This window comes from Carassius gibelio, chromosome B8 (assembly GCF_023724105.1).
Source record: "Carassius gibelio isolate Cgi1373 ecotype wild population from Czech Republic chromosome B8, carGib1.2-hapl.c, whole genome shotgun sequence".
NCBI classification, from domain to species: Eukaryota; Metazoa; Chordata; class Actinopteri; order Cypriniformes; family Cyprinidae; genus Carassius; species Carassius gibelio.
Genome location: NC_068403.1, coordinates 8,284,805 through 8,305,696, shown reverse-complemented (window position 1 = coordinate 8,305,696; position 20,892 = coordinate 8,284,805). Strand labels below are relative to the sequence as shown.

General features: G+C 35.7%; 2 protein-coding genes across 2 annotated transcripts in view; one reads left to right on the top strand and one right to left on the bottom strand.

Moving 5' to 3' along the window:
• Positions 1-14,097, bottom strand: part of acbd6 (acyl-CoA binding domain containing 6) — a 33,037-nt gene extending 18,940 nt beyond the window's left edge. The window contains exons 1-6 of the mRNA XM_052564172.1: positions 13,663-14,097; positions 12,989-13,053; positions 12,587-12,683; positions 10,563-10,645; positions 7,505-7,610; positions 2,901-2,990 (exon numbers count right to left, since the gene is read on the bottom strand). Of these exons, the coding sequence (XP_052420132.1) occupies positions 2,901-2,990; positions 7,505-7,610; positions 10,563-10,645; positions 12,587-12,683; positions 12,989-13,053; positions 13,663-13,938 (717 nt within the window). The 5' untranslated portion in view covers positions 13,939-14,097. The remainder of the gene's footprint in view (positions 1-2,900; positions 2,991-7,504; positions 7,611-10,562; positions 10,646-12,586; positions 12,684-12,988; positions 13,054-13,662) is intronic.
• Positions 14,098-15,650: 1,553 nt separating this feature from the next.
• The window catches only part of xpr1a (xenotropic and polytropic retrovirus receptor 1a), a 67,897-nt gene continuing 62,655 nt past the window's right edge, over positions 15,651-20,892 (top strand). The window contains exon 1 of the mRNA XM_052563560.1: positions 15,651-16,064. Within this exon, the coding sequence (XP_052419520.1) occupies positions 15,996-16,064 (69 nt within the window). The 5' untranslated portion in view covers positions 15,651-15,995. The remainder of the gene's footprint in view (positions 16,065-20,892) is intronic.

Sequence of the window (20,892 nt, the reverse complement as noted above, 5' to 3'; positions counted from 1 at the left end):
CTTGGAAAATATGAATGTATAAGTATCAGGAAATATTCATGAATAAGAAAATACATCTAGATTGAGCTATTCTTTGTGTGCTTTTCAAAGGCAGTCATGGCTCACACTTGAACCTAATGAGTGGTTTTATATTGCTATCAAATCACACTTCCTGAAAGTATTAACATAGGATAATAATTTTGGCAGGAGCAGTAGCATGATTTAATAAGGCCATATTTTCTCTCATGCCACCTGAACGCTACTTAATAAATCTGCCCTCAATAATTCTCCTGCTGTAGTCCAGCAATATTCCCCTTCTGCTGGTCAGTGCAGTAACCCAAAAGAAATTCTGTAGGTTCTTTTAAGGCTGATCCAAAAAGAAGCAACAAAAACAGGCCAATTTATATCCAAATTCAAGTAATGATTTTATTTCCAAAGAAATGCAATGCTTGGCTCCAAAATACATATGTACTATATATTTATTTATACATATTATAAAATATTAAATAATACATTTTATTATATATTTATGCTATACATGGCCAGTGATTAAATGTCTGTTACGTATAATATTATTTTATGTTGTCTATTAAAGCTCTAGCGGGGATTTCACATTAGTCTAACTGTTAAAATACAACAATAAAACAGCACTGATTGTTGTCTAGGCCAAGCGTTTACTCTCCACCCACACAATTAAGGTCCACAGCCACCAAAAAAATTAATAAAAAAGTGAGTCATTTGCAAATGTTCTGATTATATGGGTTGTATAATGCAAACAATTTGGCTGATTACTTCCAATTGATTTGTCTTAGTGAGAATCAGATCAAGCCAGTGACCGCATAACTGTACTTCACCGTATTAATTTCCCAATGCAGCATTCAGCCAGCTTAAAACAAAGCTAAATCTGCCATTATGACCTGTAGTGTTTTTTTTTAAATACAGCTACTTGCTTATAGTGTGTTGCTTAACACCGACCGATGCTGATACAATATCTCTAAATGATTAAAGTACAGCCGCTGCTAAGCTCAGGGATGGCAGCAGAACTTTCCCAATTCACTGTTCTCCTAGATCAGTGATGAGGAGAGTCTATCAGCTCTGGGATCAAGAAGTCAAATAGAACTATATAGATTTTCACAGTATTTTGCACAATTTTGAGATTTGCTGAAAATGACATTTAAGACTGTTATTAAATTAAGTTAAATGAACTTTAATTGCATTATTTAGATTAAGATGACAGCAAAGATAATCTGAATGTTAAAATATAGGGCAATATGAGCATACACAATTAAAAATTCATCATCAACTGATACAGTAAATAAAAGAAAACTCTTATATCAACCTATATCCAATATATAATGCACCCAGAATACACAATATATGTATTAGTCACCATATTGAATCAAGTATTGGTCAAATATTAGAACAATAAATTATTTTAAGAGGTCATATGATGCTGCTAAAAAAGAACATTATTTGGTGTAATGTGTTTATGTGGTTTAAGGTAAAAAAAAAATAAATAAATAAAATTTCCACATACTGTACATTATTGTTTCTCCTCTTTTCATCGCTCTGAAAAGCGAGGTGTGCTCTGATTGGCCAGCTATCCAGTGCGTTGTGATTGGCCGAATACCTTAATCGTGTGACGGAAATGTTACGCCCCTTAACATATTGTGATGCCCTGTCTGTCCAGAGCGACAAGACATAAACATAAAACCCATTATAAATGTGATTTAAACATGATTTCTAGTCGTGTCCTCTTTTGGAAGAACTAGTAGTTTCACTTTATCACCGAAAAAGCGTTACACACCATGGTCTTGAGTGAGCAAAGTGAGTGGAGAGCGCTTGAGAACAGCGCGGGTGGCAAATTGTACGAAGGAACTTGCGGCAACCACATGTGATGACCTCTTGCTGAACTCCGCTTCTAAGGCGATCCGGCAATCCACAGTGCAAAGTTCTTCTTTCTTTGAGTGAACATCTGATCTGTGTTCAAATCTTCCCAAATAGTGACGTAGAGACGTAGGGGCGTGTTAGAACGTGCCGTTTTAGGGGGGAGTGGACGAGTCTTAACTTTTATAAAGAATATCTCTTTGGATTTGAGACTTTAGTCTATGCAAATGCACAGATCTTCTTCATGCACCAAGAGCTTGTAACAATCCAAAGAGAAAGGAAAAATTAAAATTGCATCATATGACCCCTTTAATTTAGATTAGATTCATTCATGACATTCCATATCACTGAACCGAACCCCATTAATAACAGTTCACAACAATCCATTTTGCAATTGAATAAAAATGAATAAATATGTTAATTTCCTTTTTTTTCTTTCTTACACCAAACTTTAAAATGGTAGTCTATAACTGCTGCCATAAAAATACTAGGCAGCAAAAACAGAAGAAGAAATGTTTCTTGAGCAATAAGCTTACCGGTAAGTGCATAAGAGACTTAATTATAATAATGTTTTTGCATTTTTTATCAAATAAATAAATGCAGAAACTTATTTAAAAAACAAACATCTTAAAAAGACACTAAACCTGTAAACAAAAAATATCAACCTAAATAAATAAAGACACATTTATATGTATAAAAATCAGTAACCAGACTATGTTATTATGCCTAATGATTAGCAATTTTAAAACATAACTGAGATTTAAATAAGGGCAAGAGTAAACTAAAATGTAAATGTAGAAAATGAGCATGTTCCATTAAATATTCAATACCAACCAATTCCTATAAATTGTTTGTTTTATTCCATATCATTGAGCTTAAATCCATCACTTTTCTGTAGTTCAAAGCCATCTATTTTGTAATTTAGTCGTCATGGACAAATGACTTCTTTGCCATCACGTCGGTTCTCAGCTATAGCATGAAAACCATCATCATTGTTGATCAGCCAGAATGTGTTAATGTGTGCTTAGACTCACCTGGCTATTGATATCAGCGTTGTTCTGCAAGAGTAGCGACACCAGGTCTTTGTGGCCCCTGTCACACGCCCAGTGCAGGAGAGCCCGGCCCTGAAACACACAAATAATTACTAACCATGAAACTTCATCGAGTGAAAACTCGTGGATGCAAATGCAAATACAAAATATCAGGACAGACAATTTTTTGGCTCAGACTTTGCATTATATGTCTTTAAGTCAATCTAGGGAGTTCGATCCCATAATTCAATCCGTTACTCTTATTTAGTAAACTTTCTGGCTTTCATATGGTGCATAAAAATGAGCACTAGCCAAGAGACGTTGAGAATATTCAATAACATCCCAGTATTTGCAAAAGATCTCTGCGACCCAAAACCATAGACGTCCACACAACCTACAGGTCGAGTCCTTCAGATGGATGAATCCCTCTTCACCTCTAACACATTCATTTATTCCCTTTTGTTATGCGGACCTCTATAAAGTTAACTTCACAATAGATTTCTCTCCTCCAGAAAAAATAAATTATGCACAACAATTTATAACTCAGAGCCTTTAGACCCAACTATTTAACGACGTGCTGACAGGATGAGTTCTTCTCTGGCCACCGTGCAGGCGAGAGAGAAGGGCATTGTGGGAGGGAAAGATCATGGGCGCTCCAGTAACAAATTGCAGTGGGACGGGAGACTCTTTAACAGTGATTGATGCGGTTCTGGGGACAAAAAGAGAGCAGACCCTTGATCACCAGCGCCGCCCCCCAGGCCTGAAGCCGCTTGTCCCTATCAAGGCTGCAGAGTTCATTTTTCAGTGAAGGCCAATTAGATAAAGCCAACTCCTTAAGTCGTATTCCATGGCTGAAATGATATTGATCTCCAATGCTGCATGTTAAAATTGATATTTATGAGAGTCTGAAGACTTACACCACAAGTTTTTTTTTTTTCTTTTTGGAGAGGAGGGTGTCCCCTGGACTGTTTGTCAAATTTTCATCAGAGATATAGTCAAACATTTTTCTTTTCTCCTACTCTCCTCCCAAGACACACTCCTCTCTGGATCCGTAGCCCTTGGCTAACTAATTGAACTACAATGGATAGATAATACCATGTCTTCTAGACGTGTAAATCGAAAAGAATCGCACATGAATATATACCATGGTATATATTAGAGCACCACTGTATTATTATTACACCATTTGTATTATATCACATAATTTTGGATTTACCTAAATGGAGTAACCAGTAACTGTTTTTGTCAAACTTGTAATTAGAAGATACAAATAACAACCTAAATGATTTACAAAGTGGTTTAAAAAGCTAGTTAAGAAGCTGCTGCTTTTTCAATTTGATATGTAATTTTATCAAAGCTTGTTTCTCCCTTCGGAGTAAAAAAAAAAAGAAATTAGGTAGTTGTAAGACTAGATATAAAATTAGAAAAGTTGCCATTATTAGAAATAAAGTAAAAAGCAACTGCAAAGTAAAAAGTCTCTAAGTTATAAAGAAATGACTATACTTATTATTATTATTATTATTATAATAAGGTCAATTTGGGGTCAGTAAGTTTTTTTTTCTTATTTCAAGAAATTATTAATTTTATCTAGGACGTATCAGTTTCCACTAAGAAATTTAGAAGCACAACAGTTTTATATATTTCTCGAGCATCAAATCAGTGTATTAGAATAAAATCTGGCTGCTGAAAATTACATTTTGCCATCCTGGGAATAGATTTTATTTGAAAATATGTTCAAATAGAATACATTTATTTAAAACTGTAATAATATTCCACAATGTTAGTTTTAACTGTATTTTTAATCAAATAAATGCAGCCTTGGTGAGCGTAAGACAATTCAGAAACAAAAAAACTAAAAAAACTTTTAGACCCCAAACTTTTGAAAAGTATCTATTTATATGAATTTAAAGTAATTTTGAATAACTCAAGTATTTAGCTGTAAATAAAGACATGTATGAATCAATGTTGTTACTCAAAAAAATGATTTCCTAGTACATGAAACACTCAGTAATTAAGAAATTCTACTAAGATGTGAATGCAGAAAGTGTTAAAATCATCCTTCTGGTGACAATGTCTCAGCAAACAGAACTATATCACCTTCCCCAATTTCCTTCCAGCTGAGCGGAAGAGCTGTAGAAACAGGAAAGATCTAGAAATCCCACTGATTAGACCTTTCTGTCCCGGGTGAGAGCAGTGGATTAAGTGTGACAGGCATGGACTCTACTGCGGGCCGGTACATTGAGCAGGGCTCAGTGCAGATGAATAGGAAAGCTCTTGCTTTACAATGTCCTTGCCAAAGAGGGTGGAGAGCTGCCGGCTCAATTGCCTGTAATTGATGGGGCTGTTCCAGCACAAACAGAGAGAGAAAAGGAAAGCAAGAAATTCTTGGGACATCTGCACAAATGAGTCCAGCCCTCTTTTGATCAGGCGGAGGAGCTCGTGCCTATCAGAGGCGTGAGTAGACCTGTCGTCCACAGGGAATTTAAGGCATCACCATAATAAGACAGAAAAAACATGACACACAATGCATGTCATAAAGCAGCAAAAAACACCTAAATTCACACTGCTGATTTAATAAAAGCTCTTCGATAAGTCAGATGTTAGTGAATGTGTTAGAGCGCTGTTGTTTTCAGTTAACAGAATGTGGTAATAGAGTGATACTATGAGATTGCAATATCACAGTACTTTGAAATAGTATACTGTTGAATTAAAAAAATGAATTTAATAATCGACAATTTCCTTGATTGTTTTAAATTCCTATATAATATAATTAATGTAAAACAGCTGGATTATTAGAAAAAAAAAAACATTATCCTACTTTTTATAATTTATAAATAACATTAATATTATTATTACTATTATTATTATAGAATCATCAAAAGTCTGAGACCACTAGTAAAATACTTACAATTAGCATTTTTGTATTATTTTAATAGCATTTTTTAAATTACATATATTATAAAAAATAAAAATTATAATAAATAAAGAATCAATTTCTCTCATCAGAAATACATAAATCTGATCATTTTTTCCAAACAAGTTTCAGAGAATTCATGTCTTTAATTTTCAAATTAAATAATAATAAAAAATAATGGTGATAATAATATATATTTTTTAAACATCATTGTGGAAATATTAGTGAGTATAGATCAAACTGTAATCTCTGAGCAAGTATTTTTTTAAGACAAAGCAGTTTTTCAGATAATAGAATCATGTGATCAGTCAGTGTGTCTCTCAGATTGCCAAACACAAGGCAACCCTAAATAATCACATCCACCTTCAGTGTGTGGCCATGGTTGTGCAATCCGTTCTCCCATCTCTCCAGTAGTGAAGTGTAAAGCACCTGGTATCCCCCAGGTCCCAGCACCCCTCTGGTCACCATCCGCTATCATCCCACATGGAATAACTCCAAGTTTGTCAGTTTATCCTGATCTATTGTCATCATCATTTAGATTATTTCCACACTGGCCTGCACTCAGCTGCACTTGTACATTAAGGGGTAATGTATTTGACCCCTGCAGAGATGGGCCGAGCAGAACGAGGTCAAATGGCAGCCATGAAGCTCATCTCAGCCCAAATTAAACCACTGGCAACAACCTCTGCTGAAAACATCAAATGGCATTATGTTTCGAACAGAAAGCATACGTCACATTTGAATGCTGCAGTGAGTTAAAGTCACGCTGTCGGTGTTTAGGACTTCAGGTTGGAAGCGAGGCCTCAATTCTCACAGGTCTGACCTCGAGCATGTAGTGGAAGACGGGAAGATGGCAGACACATACATAATACATATATGGGTATATATATATGTATATAAATACAGCAGGTTTTAAAACTTAATAGTGCCCTCTAGAGGTTAATCTGTTGGACTGCACCAGCAGGACAAACAATGGTGGACTGACAATGGCTGCCATCTGGCCGACCTGATGGTGAGCCAACTGGTTCCCCACTTTCAGAATTGGAGTGCTGAGAGAAATGAAACGGGCCAGTTGGTCACGATGATACATTAATAAAAATGGGTTGAGCGGATGGATGGTGCATCTAGTGACCTTTGGAGTTTTAGATGTGTTGGAAATGCACAGATAGAGAGAGAGACAGAAGTAGGGTGAAAGAGAGAAGCTGTGCTTCAATTCACTGGGTCCCTACGCAGTGTTCAAAGCTCCCTATACACTGAACAGGGACATCAAATTCACTTTCCTTGACTTCTCAACAAACACACGAGTCAAACAGATAAATATTTTTGGTTATGCTTGTGTAAATACATATATGTTTTACATAAAATAATAATACAAAATACTACTATAGATAATACAGAAAATAATACTACTATCTGTAAGATGTTTTTGAAGGTGTCACGCTCAAAGGCAAAAACAGTTTTCCTTTATAATATAAATTAAAATGAAATGTATTTGTGTGATGGTAAAGCTCCAGTCTTCAGTCACATAATCCTTCAGAAATCATTCTAATGCTGTAAAATGTTGCATTTTTATAATTGATAATAATAATTTATTATTGGCAAATTATATACAACGTGTAAACATGTACAATTCTATAACATTTTATATGTACAATTGTATTTATTTCCTAAATGTAGAAAATGAAAAGCTTACCTCTTCATCCCTTGTATTCACGTCCACTTTCTTGGAGCTGATGGCCTTGCTGACATGTTCGATGTTGTTCTCTCTGCAATAGTCAAAAATGTTTTTGTCCTCTTCCCTAAAGTCAAACACAACAAGAGAGAAAATGCTCTGAAAGAATGTGAAGCAATGATCACACCAAACCTATTACAAGATTTCATAGAAATCAATTAAAGAACATTTGAAATAGCATTAAATCGCAGTAAAGAATTAAGAAACACAATAGTCTAATCTTAAATAATACATAACTAGGGTCAGGGCTGTCAAGTCTAGAAATTCTAGGTCCAATAAATGTATATTCCTGAGTGATCACCCAAGAAGGAAGATAATGCCAGACTAAACAGTGCTAAACTGATGTGCACAGGTGCCGCCAAAATCATGTTACTGGCAGGGGTCTCATGGTCACAGGCTTATCCACCTCTGTGGATGCACATTCTCAGGAGCCTGGCGCTCACCACAGCAGTTTTAATTATTTTCCTCTCTAATCACCTTGTGGCATTTGGGCCGAGCCAGGCAGGGCAGAGCGAGAGATCGAGAGAGAGAAAGAAAAGGGTTATAGGGGATGAGGTACAGTTGGTTGGAGAAATCTCATTAAGAGATTTACCCCTGCCCCTCTTGCCCATGCAGGATGGCAGATTAATTGCATTTGGAGCACTATTGTGTGGCCGCCCCTCACTGTCATTACAGGGACAGGGCAGATGAGACTGGCAGCATTTCTGAGAGTGAATCAGTGCAGTACAGAGTATGTCAATGTTATAGAATCAATACACTGACACAAAATACATAATAAATATAATACATATTACAAATATACATACAGTAGGGCAAAAGGTATGTGACAAAGAGATTTTTTTTCATATTCTGAACAAAATACATCAATATATTAATCTACAAATTGACATAAAATTCAATAAACTACTTACAGTAGGACATTTACATTTATAGCAGATTCCACAAATAAGGTACAAAAGAAATTACCTGTATATCAAGTTTTTTTATTATTATATTAAAATGTATCAATTAAATATGAATTAAGTGTATTTAAATTTGTTATTTTCAAAGTTAAATATGCAAAATGTATCAAATAAAAAGACGACTATGTCAGAATGGATACTGGAGTAGGACATTTTATTCAAAGTAATCTATTTTTAACACAAAATTAACATCAGACTATGTCACAGTTATGACATATTCATAATCATTCATTGTATTCATGAAGGTCCTGACCAGTCGTTTAAAACTAGCTACTTTTCACTCTTGTATCATACATGTACATAATACGATAGTTTATCCAACATATCTGAACAAATTCAAAAACTTGTGTTTTAAAAAGTAATGGTACAACAAAGTGCACAGTTATCATGGAAATTGGCTTATGCTTATATATGCATGCAGTAAACCCGGCCTTATCTCCGTTGTAGTAAATAAGGCTGAATATGTGAGTGTTTGTGGTCTTACCGTGACCCAGTGTGTTTGTGCCATGTGGGCATCATTCGTCTCCCGGGGCAACTAATCAATAAAACTGCTCATTCGTCAGACTGATGCTGGCCTGTGCTCCTAAAGCCCGAGTACACACGCGCACACAAGCGCACGCTTACACCAGATTAATAGCCCACTGATAAACGACATGGCAGCAGCGATGCCGCTGAGCATGCTGGGAAGGTCACCGGCTACTATGTCATTCCACACCACTTCATCAACATTTTCTGACTAGTGAGAGATCAAACAAAAGATCTATGCTGATGTTTTCACACACAGACTCCAATGCAGATTATAAAGGTGAATCTGTGTAAAAGCTTCAAATATTACAATATAACAAACAACTCTTTAGTACACAGCGTGAGTCTTTCATGCTCGCAAGGCCATGCAAAAGAGATCCCAAAAATGAAAAGTCTGCCATCTTTTACTCACCAAACATTTCCCAAGGATTTTCAATGTATTTCTGTGCATACAATGGAAGTCAGTAGGAACCTGAAACTTTTTTTGGTTACGAAAATATCATATGTTCCATGAAAAAAGTAAGTCAAACAGGTATGAACAATATTAGAGTGAGTAAATAATGACAATTTTCATTTTGGGGTGAACTTTTCCTTTAACACCATCGATCAGTGATCGGTAGAGCCAAACACACGCCACACCTTGTGCACAAAAGCTCCGCCCTCCAAAATAGCCTGATATTCTGAAACTGACACCTCTGCTCCCATCAATCAGATCAGATCAATCTGATTTATCTCTGTCCAAGGCGTCCTCATAGAACAACTCGTCTATCATGCATTCTTCAGAGGAGAAATATTCCTCATTCTTGACTGCTGGAGAAGCACAGGGTTATTCAACTTATCAGCTGTTGTTTCCCAAGTGAGTTTAAGCTAAAAAAAAAAAAAAAAAAATTAGATGGCCTTGGAGTTACAGGTCGTTTGGTTTAGCAATTGGGCAATGCAGAAGCCATTAAGACTCTTTAATCAGATGCTAACGAGAGGTCTGAATATGCAGGAGGGCTCTCAATCACCGAGCTTGGAAATTGGAAAGCAGCGAAGCAGTCTGCATGGCAGTCTGATTGGGTCACGCCCGAAATGGGCCGCTCAGCGGAGAGGAGGGGGAACGGGATGTTAATTGCCTCTTTGCTTTTCCGTCCCCAATGAACGACTCACATTCTCCTGGGACGTGTCAACTTGGGGAACGAACCCCTGTTGCATTGATACTTCCATATATTTCTTTCATCCATCCATGCCTGGATCCGTTTTACATTCTTATCATTTATATAATCATAAAAAGTAATTAAACTCTACCGCTTCCTGAAGCCTCTTCACCCCCTATGCACGCATACTAATACTGTTCATATAAGAAAGGTAAAACCATGTGAATTCAGTTTTGTTAAATGGAAGAAGCATCGGGGCGTCTAGTATATGTGAGTTCCATGAGCAAGAAAATGAATTATGCCACACTAATGCGAGAGTGATCACTGGATCAAATAAAAAAAAAAACTGAAGCAAATTGTAATAAAATCTTCATATTCATAAGCAGGACTTGTTACCTTATCTTTTCTTCTTGGTACAGAGAGCTAACTGCTGGCCCGCCGAATCCACTCCGAATCTCTCCTCCTCTTTGCTCTGATGACTGAAAGAAAGACAAAGAATCAAGTCACACACAAAGAATAAACAGGAAACTTTCATAATGAAGCCTAGAGATCCATTTTAAGATTTTAAAGGAGTAGTTCACTCATAAATTAATATTTGTTTGAAATATACTCAACCTCAGACCTTTCAAGATGTAGATGAGTTTGTTTGTAGACACACTTGCTCAGCAATAGATCATATACATAATAAGAGTCCTAACAGCTGATAAAAACATCCACAAGTAATCTACATAAATCCATTCCATCAATAAACGTCTTGTGATGTGAAAAACTGTGCTTGTAAGAATCTCCTGATTCAGACAAAAAAACTGTTTAACTAGAGAATGCAATATTATGGATAGAGGATTTTAACAAGAATTAACAAACTGAAGTTAAAATCATCTTAAGAATGTATTTCTTTATAACAAACACTTTTCACTTTATGAATCATTAACCGATGGCCTGGAGTCGTGTGGATTAATTGTTGATTATGGTGATGTTTTTATCAGATGTTTGGATCCATTTGGATGCATTAATGTGCAAGTGATGTAATGCAAAATTTCTTGATAAAGAAACAAGCTCATCTGCATCTTGGAGGATCCGAGGGTGAGAACATTTACGGCAGATTTCACATTTCAAAAGCATGACCGAAAACTGGCAGGACACTGGACATGCTACTAAACTTGCGCTAGACAGGTTTGTATTTTTGACATTGTTAAATTCACTTTTTTTCCCTTTGCAGATACAACAGAATTTGGCAAAGGACTCTGGGTATTCAAGCCCACTGAGGAATAGGTTAATATTCCTTTGTGCAGCCAGTCAGCTCTATTATACAGCCATTTTAATTAAATGACTTCAAAATATTACTGTTTTGAACAGAAAAGTGCTGCATCTGCACTTCTGCTTGAATAGTAGGCTTGTATTAAAATACCGTAAATTTGTGCACTTTCCTTTTGTTCCTCCACAGCAGGTGCACGGAACAACAGAAGGAACAAGCTATTGTCTAACCTCCCTCCCCGTCTCTATATCTCCATCTCGTAATGGAGCTTCCTGCCCGCTTTTAACACACTAACACAATCAGTTCATTCTGTAAGGTGGGGAATTTGTTTATGTGCTTTTGTGCCCGTCTGGATGGCAGTCAGATTGTGTTACCTGCAGCCCTGTCAGTGAAAGGGATGTGTCTTTTCTGACATGGGGATTATGGGTAAAAAGCAATAAGGCAGAGAGAAGATAGATATGGAGGGACTACAAGAACAAAAGAGAAAGGAAGAGCTTAAAGCTAGAGAAAATGAAACTTGACTCAGAATATATTTGGATATTATTTTATTTATAGGTGGAGTGGGTCTGTATAATTGGTTTCTTCCTCTTTTATTAGACAGGACATTTAATAAAACTATAATAAATTGCAAACACATTGCAGGCTGGTCTTAAACCTGCATCAAAGCTTTGCAATAGCAACATAAATGTATGCTTAAACATGATTGCATAGTATTATTAACATGATTTTAGTATTACTCTCAACATCCTTGTAAAAACGATAGGATATTTTCTAAAAGCTGACCTGTTTGAGAAGGATGCACGGCCATAACAACTGCACAATCAGAGACTGCCCTCTCCTGGACATGTTATTCAGTAACATTACAGAACAATGCCTATAGTTTACCAAAAGGCAGATCCACTTACTATATGTAATTGTAAAAACATACTAATTAATGTTATGCTTCACCTGAGAGCAACAACAACAAAAAAGTCAACCTCCAAGTTAAGAAGTGAAAATCTCTCCAAAACAATACAATGTAGATCTGTTTTCCATAATTTTTCATTTTCAACTTGTGGACTTGTGAATATCAACACATATTACTCAGTAACTCAAATTATTCAATTGCAAAAGATTAAGAAAAATCTTGTTTTACATCCCATCCTGCAGTAGGTCTAGTCCTTACCTTCTGGCTGCCTTCTGGATCCAGAGCATGTACACAGGACACATACTCCTGCATGGCCTGCTCCGCACTCATTTCCCCCAGCTGTTTCCATGCTGACCTGTCAACAGGAAGCACTCTGTTAGATTTAAAGACTCTAAAGTTCATAACTCCCAAAAAGCTCATATTGCTGGACACAAAGTGATTTTACATTTACATTCATTTATTAAGCAGTCGATTTTATCCAAAGACTTGCAGTTAAATAAAACCACAAGTTATTTGTCATAAGAGCCAACTACATTATTAATAGTACTAGTCAAGAACTGACTAAGGTTTTGAAGACATCAGATGTCATCATCAACAATGCAATGTCCAAATCAAAATTCAAGATTTATCACGAAATGCATGCCTTGTTAAGAGACTTACCATTTTCTCTGACCCTCGAAATCGAAGAAACCAGGTTTTGGTGTATTGCACTTTCCAACTTTGACCTGTAAAACATACGTTTATTAATATATTTATGGTTTACTTAATAATAACAAATTGTTCCAATAACTGAAAGTATGTCAAATATTTTAGACTATAAAACTATATTTATTATTTATAATTAATCTATTTTTTCTTCTTCTTCTTCTTCTTCTTTTTAACAGACTGCAGAGAGCGACATAATATTTATCAGCGAGAGAAAAAGCCAAAAGGTAATAAATCAAGGACACGTTGCTGGCTGGACATAAACCTGCATCACTCACATAAGCACCACATCTCAACTAATAACTAATATATTTCATGTTTTCTTAAAGGGGGGGTCAATTGGACAATTACTGTCCAATACCCAAATATATTTTATATAGATGTTTTATACTCCAGAACCAACAGACATCTTCATCTGTCAGAACCTAGTCATGTAACAATGTTTATTAAAAAACTATCAATGCAGTTACTGTTGCTGCATAAACTGGGCTAACTTTATACAAGCCGCCACTGTTTAATAAAATGCCAGACAATCTCCAAACTTCGTATCGTGTTTGCAGGTGATCTCATGTTAAAGTATTATGACTTCAGAGTATCAACTATGTCAATAACAAGAAAGCTGGATTTACCTGTTTGAACCTGGCGTACAGATACAGCAGCTGCTCTCTACTCGCGGTCTGCACGAGGTCTCTGACGCGGTCCGCTGCCGCCTCAAACTCATTCTCCAGATCGGCTCCTTCTAGTCGAAGCGTTGTATCCCCAGCACCACAGTCAAATTTCCCTAATCCGAAATCTGAATCCGAATCGGATCCTCCACCGAGCGGTTCTCCGGTGTCAGGCCGGGCTGGATCAGTACCGGAGCCCGTCGCTGAGTCGGGGGAGGATGAAGGAGATCTAGACGCCATTGAAGAGAATTAAGATACCTTATAGGGGTAATCAACAGTATTTACCTTAATTATAATAAAAACAGCGCAGGCAGTTGACTGCTACAGCACGTTATCCCGTAATCCGATGCAGTCGGACTTGTTTTGAGAATTAGTCCGTGAATGGTACGTCACAATAATAAGCACGAGTGCGTCCTGCGACTAATGCTATCAGTTCCAACGGTTTTTAGGTCCTACCAGTTTTACAGTAGACGCATGATGCGTGAAATGGAATATTGCTACCATACTAGAACTTGTATTATCTAGAATTTCAACACAGAAGAGATACAAAAATGTAATTTACATGATATGGTTTGCAACAAACTTTATTTGCTCTTTTCTTAATATAATTTATTAACACTTGTCAGGGATTTATGCGCATATTTTACAATACACACATTGTCCACAAGATGGCACACAAATCACATTTTCCTAAGCGAATCTCGGTACTACGCGCCCCACTTTCCATTTTATTCATATTCAGGTTCTATACCCAGTTCCCGCTTTTTAAAATTTATTTCTGACCAAATACTCAGAGTGATTAAGCCTGGAGTGTAGTAGTAGTCCAAAATATTTTATTTATACTTCGCTATGTTGCCCAGAAGCTAAGTGCCACCACGGTGTTCTAAAATATAACAACATAAAGCAGGAATGCAGGCCTCTTAAGGGGCATAAATCAGTTCTCTATAGCCTTGAGTCAGCAAGCAGTCTATCAGTTAAATGTAAGCAAGCAGATTCTACATAAACTAGAGTCAAGGGCTCAGAAGGACTGCTGGATGGCTATTTTAACTTTATTTTGTTTTGCACTAAACTTAAATCATTAATGACATTTAATCCTGATTAATATCCATCAGTTTGATAGCATATACAACAGATTTAATATTTGGGAAGACTGTTGTTCCCTTTGATAGTAGCATGCTCTTTTTTGAGAAAAGTAGGCCAGCTATAACTGAACTAATAACCACCCCCCCCCACCCCACCACCACCAAGAAATAAACCACTGCCATCATCCCATTTGACAAAACATAGGGCCTATGTGTATTTAATATAATTTTTGCATATTATATCTATGCATATCATGTTATAAGCAGAATTAATGTTAGTATTATGTCATAACTAATAAAAATAACTAATAATGTCTAACGATAAGTTTTGCAATACAGAGCTTCCACAAAAAGCTTGTCAGTAGTTGTCAGCACAGAATTGGCCAGTCAAGCTCATAATGAGATTAATTGGCAAATAAAAGAAAATCATATATATGTGTGTGTGTGTGTGCGTGCGTGCGTGCGTGTGTGTGTATGTATGTATATAGGATTACTTTTTACTGTTACTTGTTTCCTTCTGGCCTGGTAAAAATCATTGTAGACCAGATAGGGTAGGCTACATACGTCTGACAACACAGTAAAAATAACGAATTAGTAATAAATGGGGTAATAAATTATGTGTTAGATAATATATATTACGATTTATATGCAATAATATTATTATTACAAAACACCTTTTTTTTTTTTACACTTTTTTAATTAAAAGAAAAATCAATAGAAATTTACATTAATAATAGAAATTTATCTAAAAACATAATATGTAAAAAAAATAATATGTACTTTTATTTGTAAATATTAAAACAAAAAAGCATGATAAGATTAATCACAAGCAGCTTTTTTCTAAAAGCACCTCACGGCGCGCTGTGACGCACACACGTCTTTCGCTCAGTGCACGCTGATGGCGGACAGCAGCTACTTCAGACGCCCAGAGAGTCCCTCCCAGAGACGCCCGCACCGGGGCTGTAGCGCTGTCATTTAGGCACATGTTTTGGGAAGTAGAAGGAGGTTCCTTTTAGTCATTTTTGTGGCGCGTTTCACTTTGAACGGGGTAATATGTGGGACCGGGGGATATTGGACTGTGATAGACCGGACAGGATTTAGACAGCGCGTGCGGCTCTGTAACTTAGTGACAGAAATAACAAAAGCCCCAAAAGAAGACGCTGCCCGAGCCGAGGATATTATTATAGTCCTACTGTGGATATCTGCTCCGCCAGCATGAAGTTTGCGGAGCACCTGTCTGCCCATATTACTCCAGAATGGAGGAAACAATATATTCAGTACGAGGTAAGAGATTTATTTAAGGTTTTTTTTCTTTTCTTTTTTTCTTTTTTGGTGCATGTAGTCTGTAACGTTAGTTGCGTCCCACAGATTTTGAAGCAACTCGGAGGTACCAATATGAGCAAAACTTAAGCGGGTTATTTGATTTGAACAGCTTGTAGTTTTGAGTATTGTGCAAGCTATGAAATATTGTTTAAATTGCTAAGTAATATGATCTATATTTATAAAAGAAAAAAAAATGTATCATAGCTAAAGTGAAACAATAATGTCTCTGCTGAATAATTTGCCATTGAAACATGCAATATGATAATATAGTATGCATCATATACATCATTTGTCTATTCATGTTCTTTGATATTTATTAATGAGGGAACCATTGGCAGCTTTTACATCCAGACATTTTTTATGTTTAAATGTATTTATTAGTATTTTCCTTTTTTATATTTCGGATAATAGTGATTTTTATTTTTGTTTCTCGACATTCTCACAATCTGGAGTGCATCTGGAGCATTGTCAAACACCTGCATGCACATTTGGGACAAAGAAAGAGAAATCACCTTAAAAATCGATATATTCTTTTCTGTTTTAATATAACAGAATTATAAAGTTACATTACGTAAACTCACCTAAATTCTTTCTTAAATTTTACTTTTTTGGGATTGAGCCAGAAAGGTCATTTAAAGCAATTAGTTTGCTCACCCACTTTATGTCTGCAGCAATTAATTTGCTGAGTGTAGGAGTTCAAATTATTTCTTCAATAAAATCTTTTTAAATCTTTTTTTTTTTGCTAAATATATAACATGCACCACTATCAAGGCACTGCTTCAGTACAATGTAATTCCACTTAAAAAAAAGTATAATTAGGAAAAACCTTCTTTAAGACATTACTGTTCAGAAATTATTACTATTTGCCGTGTATTGATTTATTTGTTGTGTTCCCGTCACAGTATCAACACTGACCGACACAAATAGATTTTCCAAAATGCTTTGACTACATTGAATAAACAAGAGCACTGCATATTTCAAAATCAAAATGCTGCACAAGTGTTTTTATATAAATGTGTCTTTTTTTTAAAGGGGACCGATTGTCTTGCAAAAAGTTTTGATGCCATTTTCATTTAATCTTTCCTATAATGTCTAATAAGTTAGCGTTCATGAGCATAGCACTTTTTTGATTACAGCTACAAACCACTGTTTCTTTTGCTCTTAAAGTACCTCCTGCTGGCAGAGAATGAATTGGCATTTTCAGTTGGCCCGTCTGCTGTTTTATATTTACATTAGGGCTGTCACTTTTTAGAAAAATCTAATTCAGACGGATATCGAATATCATGCAATGTATTTGAATATATTCAAAAATCTACGTGACACCACCAACCCACTGAAAATCGCTTGCAGTAACGTAGCTCTGCTACTAAATTTATTTCAGAATGGCAATCCATATATAGCTATGGTCAGCTGTTCCTTCATCTTGGCTGAGCTTTCAACGTTGTTACGGGAAAGGATGAAGCTGATTGGTTAGTTCTTGTCACATGACCCGCGGTGCACTTGCGGCATTTCTGAAAAGTTGAGATGTTTTTAACTTGGCTACTAGCTCTTATTCGCTAGATTTGGTCATGGGCCTACGCTACAATACGTCTAGAGTGCCCTCTACCGGATAAGATGGCAAAGAATAAAATAAAAATCAAACGGTCTAATCATAGACTGTAAAAAATGCACTACACATGGCATTTAAAAAAACTGATATTTTATTTATAGTTCGATTACGGATATTTCACGTCATGTTCGAATGCATATTCGAATATAGAATAAAAAGTGACAGCCCTAATTTACTTTATATACATGTATATTTCCCCCAGGGGAAGTGCCGCCACACAAAGAGTGTTAGTCTGTGGGAAACAGAAATTATTATATATTTTAATAATGTTTTTTTTTCCTTATGCTGTTTTTACTGACCTCTAAACAGTAGCTGGAAAATGTTGGACTGATCATTCAAACTGTTGAATAATGAATGTTTTTAAGAATGATTTTAATCGTATGTTGGTTTATTGATTGTTTCTATGTTGTAAAATTATTGACTGCACCCTTGACAATAAATCAATGCTATTTGTTCTGTGATGGTGGATTGGTCAGAGCTTGAGCAGCCGTCTTGGCGCAAAGGAGGAGAAATCCTTTGTCTGGAGCACTGAATCCGTAATCAGACACAGAACCCAGACAAACATGAACTGTTGGAAAAACTGAACAAAACACATTTATCCAAGAAAATTGCAGTGATTGCCTATAAAGAATCATGGTAGTAAATTGTATTTTTTACATAGTTTGACAGATTGTTTAATTTGGACAGTTTAATAGAAAATAGATGCATCTGTTGCAGATATTCGCATGTGCTTTATATCTGTTGCATCTAAGATTGATTAATCTCAGTCATCTTTGGGTGGACTTTAATTGTCAAACCTCACTTACTACTAGACTCATGTGCCAGTTTGCATGTGTGAATGGACTGCAGTGAGATTCCAGCTTGATCTGTCCAGGACAAGACAAAGGACTTGAGGAACATTTTTAATTCATAATGATCAACCTGTCATTTGATATTAACAGGGAATGTTATATGGATATGCAAGCTGTATATAAACAATTTACATGACAGAGATATATGATTATCAATATATTTTCCAGCACTGTACAGCCTTATCAATGAACTGTCTGGATCCATTCTTTACATGCGGTGATAGATTGTGCAGAAGTGGAAGTCTAGGCTTTGATTTTATCTTGGCAAGATGAAGACAACATTTTTTTTAGCTACATTCAATACAATATGATCCATTGCAGCTCTGTCCTATGGAGTGTATCCCAAAGAAAAGAATTTATTATTGTTTGTCATTGAAGTCCCTCGGTGAGCAGGTATGTCATGATTACTAGATGGACTCAGTCTTTGCTCATCTATTGCTTTGCTGCCTGTGGCTGACAGTACCATAGAAAGTCAATGGGAAGCAGCCCCACAGGCTCTACGCAATAAAACTGAGCCCATAAACTGATTTTAGGAAGCTTATAAAAAATGGACTTCTTAAGAAAGCGACAAGCTTCCTTATTAGTCCTTTCCTTCAAACTTTGAACAATGCAATGTGTGTATTGTTGAATACTTCACATAACATCTAAACAACAACCGACCTTGAAAATATAGACACATTGAGTGATTTACATGCTAAAGTGGAAAGAAGATTACAATAATAGAAGGGTGAAAGAAGGTTGATGACACATTTAGTCTCCCAGTTGATAAATTGACAAACTGATTGAGTGATACATTAATGAGGTCTCACACTCCGCCATGTGCATTTTAAGTAGCTTTAGTATCTTTTTTTTAAGGCTGACTAGGAATATACAGTACAGACCAAAAGTTTGGACACGTTCTCATTCAAAGAGTTTTCTTTATTTTCATGACTACGAAAATTGTAGATTCACACTGAAGGCATTAAAACTATGAATTAACATGTGGAATTATATATGGAATTATATACATAACAAAAAAGTGTGAAACAACTGAAAATATGTCATATTGTAGGTTCTTTAAAGTAGCCAATTTTTGCTTTGATTACTGCTTTGCACACTCTTGGCTTTCTCTTGATGAGCTTCAAGAGGTAGTCACCTGAAATGGTGCAGCACCCCATCACTCTCCTTCTTGGTCAAATAGCCCTTGATGTCTTCAGTGTGACTCTACAATTTTCATAGTCATTAAAATAAAGAAAACTCTTTGAATGAGAAGGTGTGTCCAAACTTTTGGTCTGTACTGTATATTTAGCAATGCCATGTTTTAATTGAAACAATGTCATCAGGAGAATCATCTAAGGTCAATACTGATTATTTTAATCTTTTCATTAATTTCTGATTAATTATAGAAAAGCAAAACTATAATTAAAAAAAATATATATATTATTTTTATTTTATTTTATTGTTATTATTATTATAATTTTTTGTGTGTGTGTGTGTGTGAATGCTAAGGTGTTGTGGGTGGTTGTAGTGTTGATATGCATTTCCTAAGTGTTCTAAAAGTAGCTGGTTGTTAGGGTTTTTTGGGTGGTTGCTACTTTGGTGATTCTATCTATCCAGTGTTCAGAGTGGTTTTCTGTGTGGTTGCCATGTTGCTCTTGGCAGTTTCTTAGGTGTTGCTGTGAAGTTGTTAAATATTCCGAGAGGTTCTTAATGTTTTGCTATGTGGTTGCTACTCTGTTCTAAGCAGTTGCTATAGGGCATTGTTTTTGCGGAGTGCAAAATGAAAGGAGTCAACCAAGTATTTGTGATCCCTAATCAGGGCTTGGATCCTTCCTTTTAGGGGTGGGCGATATGCGTAATTTTATTTAATTGTAACAACATCGCGATATACAGTAGCTTTAAACACTGTCTTTAAATAAGCATATGACCAAAATCTTATTTCACGATAGGAGTAAATTTATTTCACTGTAACAATATTTTTCATGATATATTTATTTTTGCTTTAAATAAGGAATTTATTATATGAGCAATTTTGGTACCATTGAAATTTCATAATTGTCACCAATGTCAATATCACAAATGTAAGTAAACTGAAGACTCACTGAAGACAACTGTCTGAGATTAAATAAGAATAAGAAACTAGTTACAAGCAACAGGACAAAAAAACTAAAGTAAAACAAATAAATAAGAAATGCTACATACACTCTAATGTATCTACTGTATAAACACTGCATATTCTTCACTTTGTAAATTAAGCATATTCTTCTTACTAAAGTTACAAAAGAGATTTAGTCAAGAGAAGTGAAAGATTTTCTCTTTTGTTGTTTGATTAACATGAATGACAGAAAGG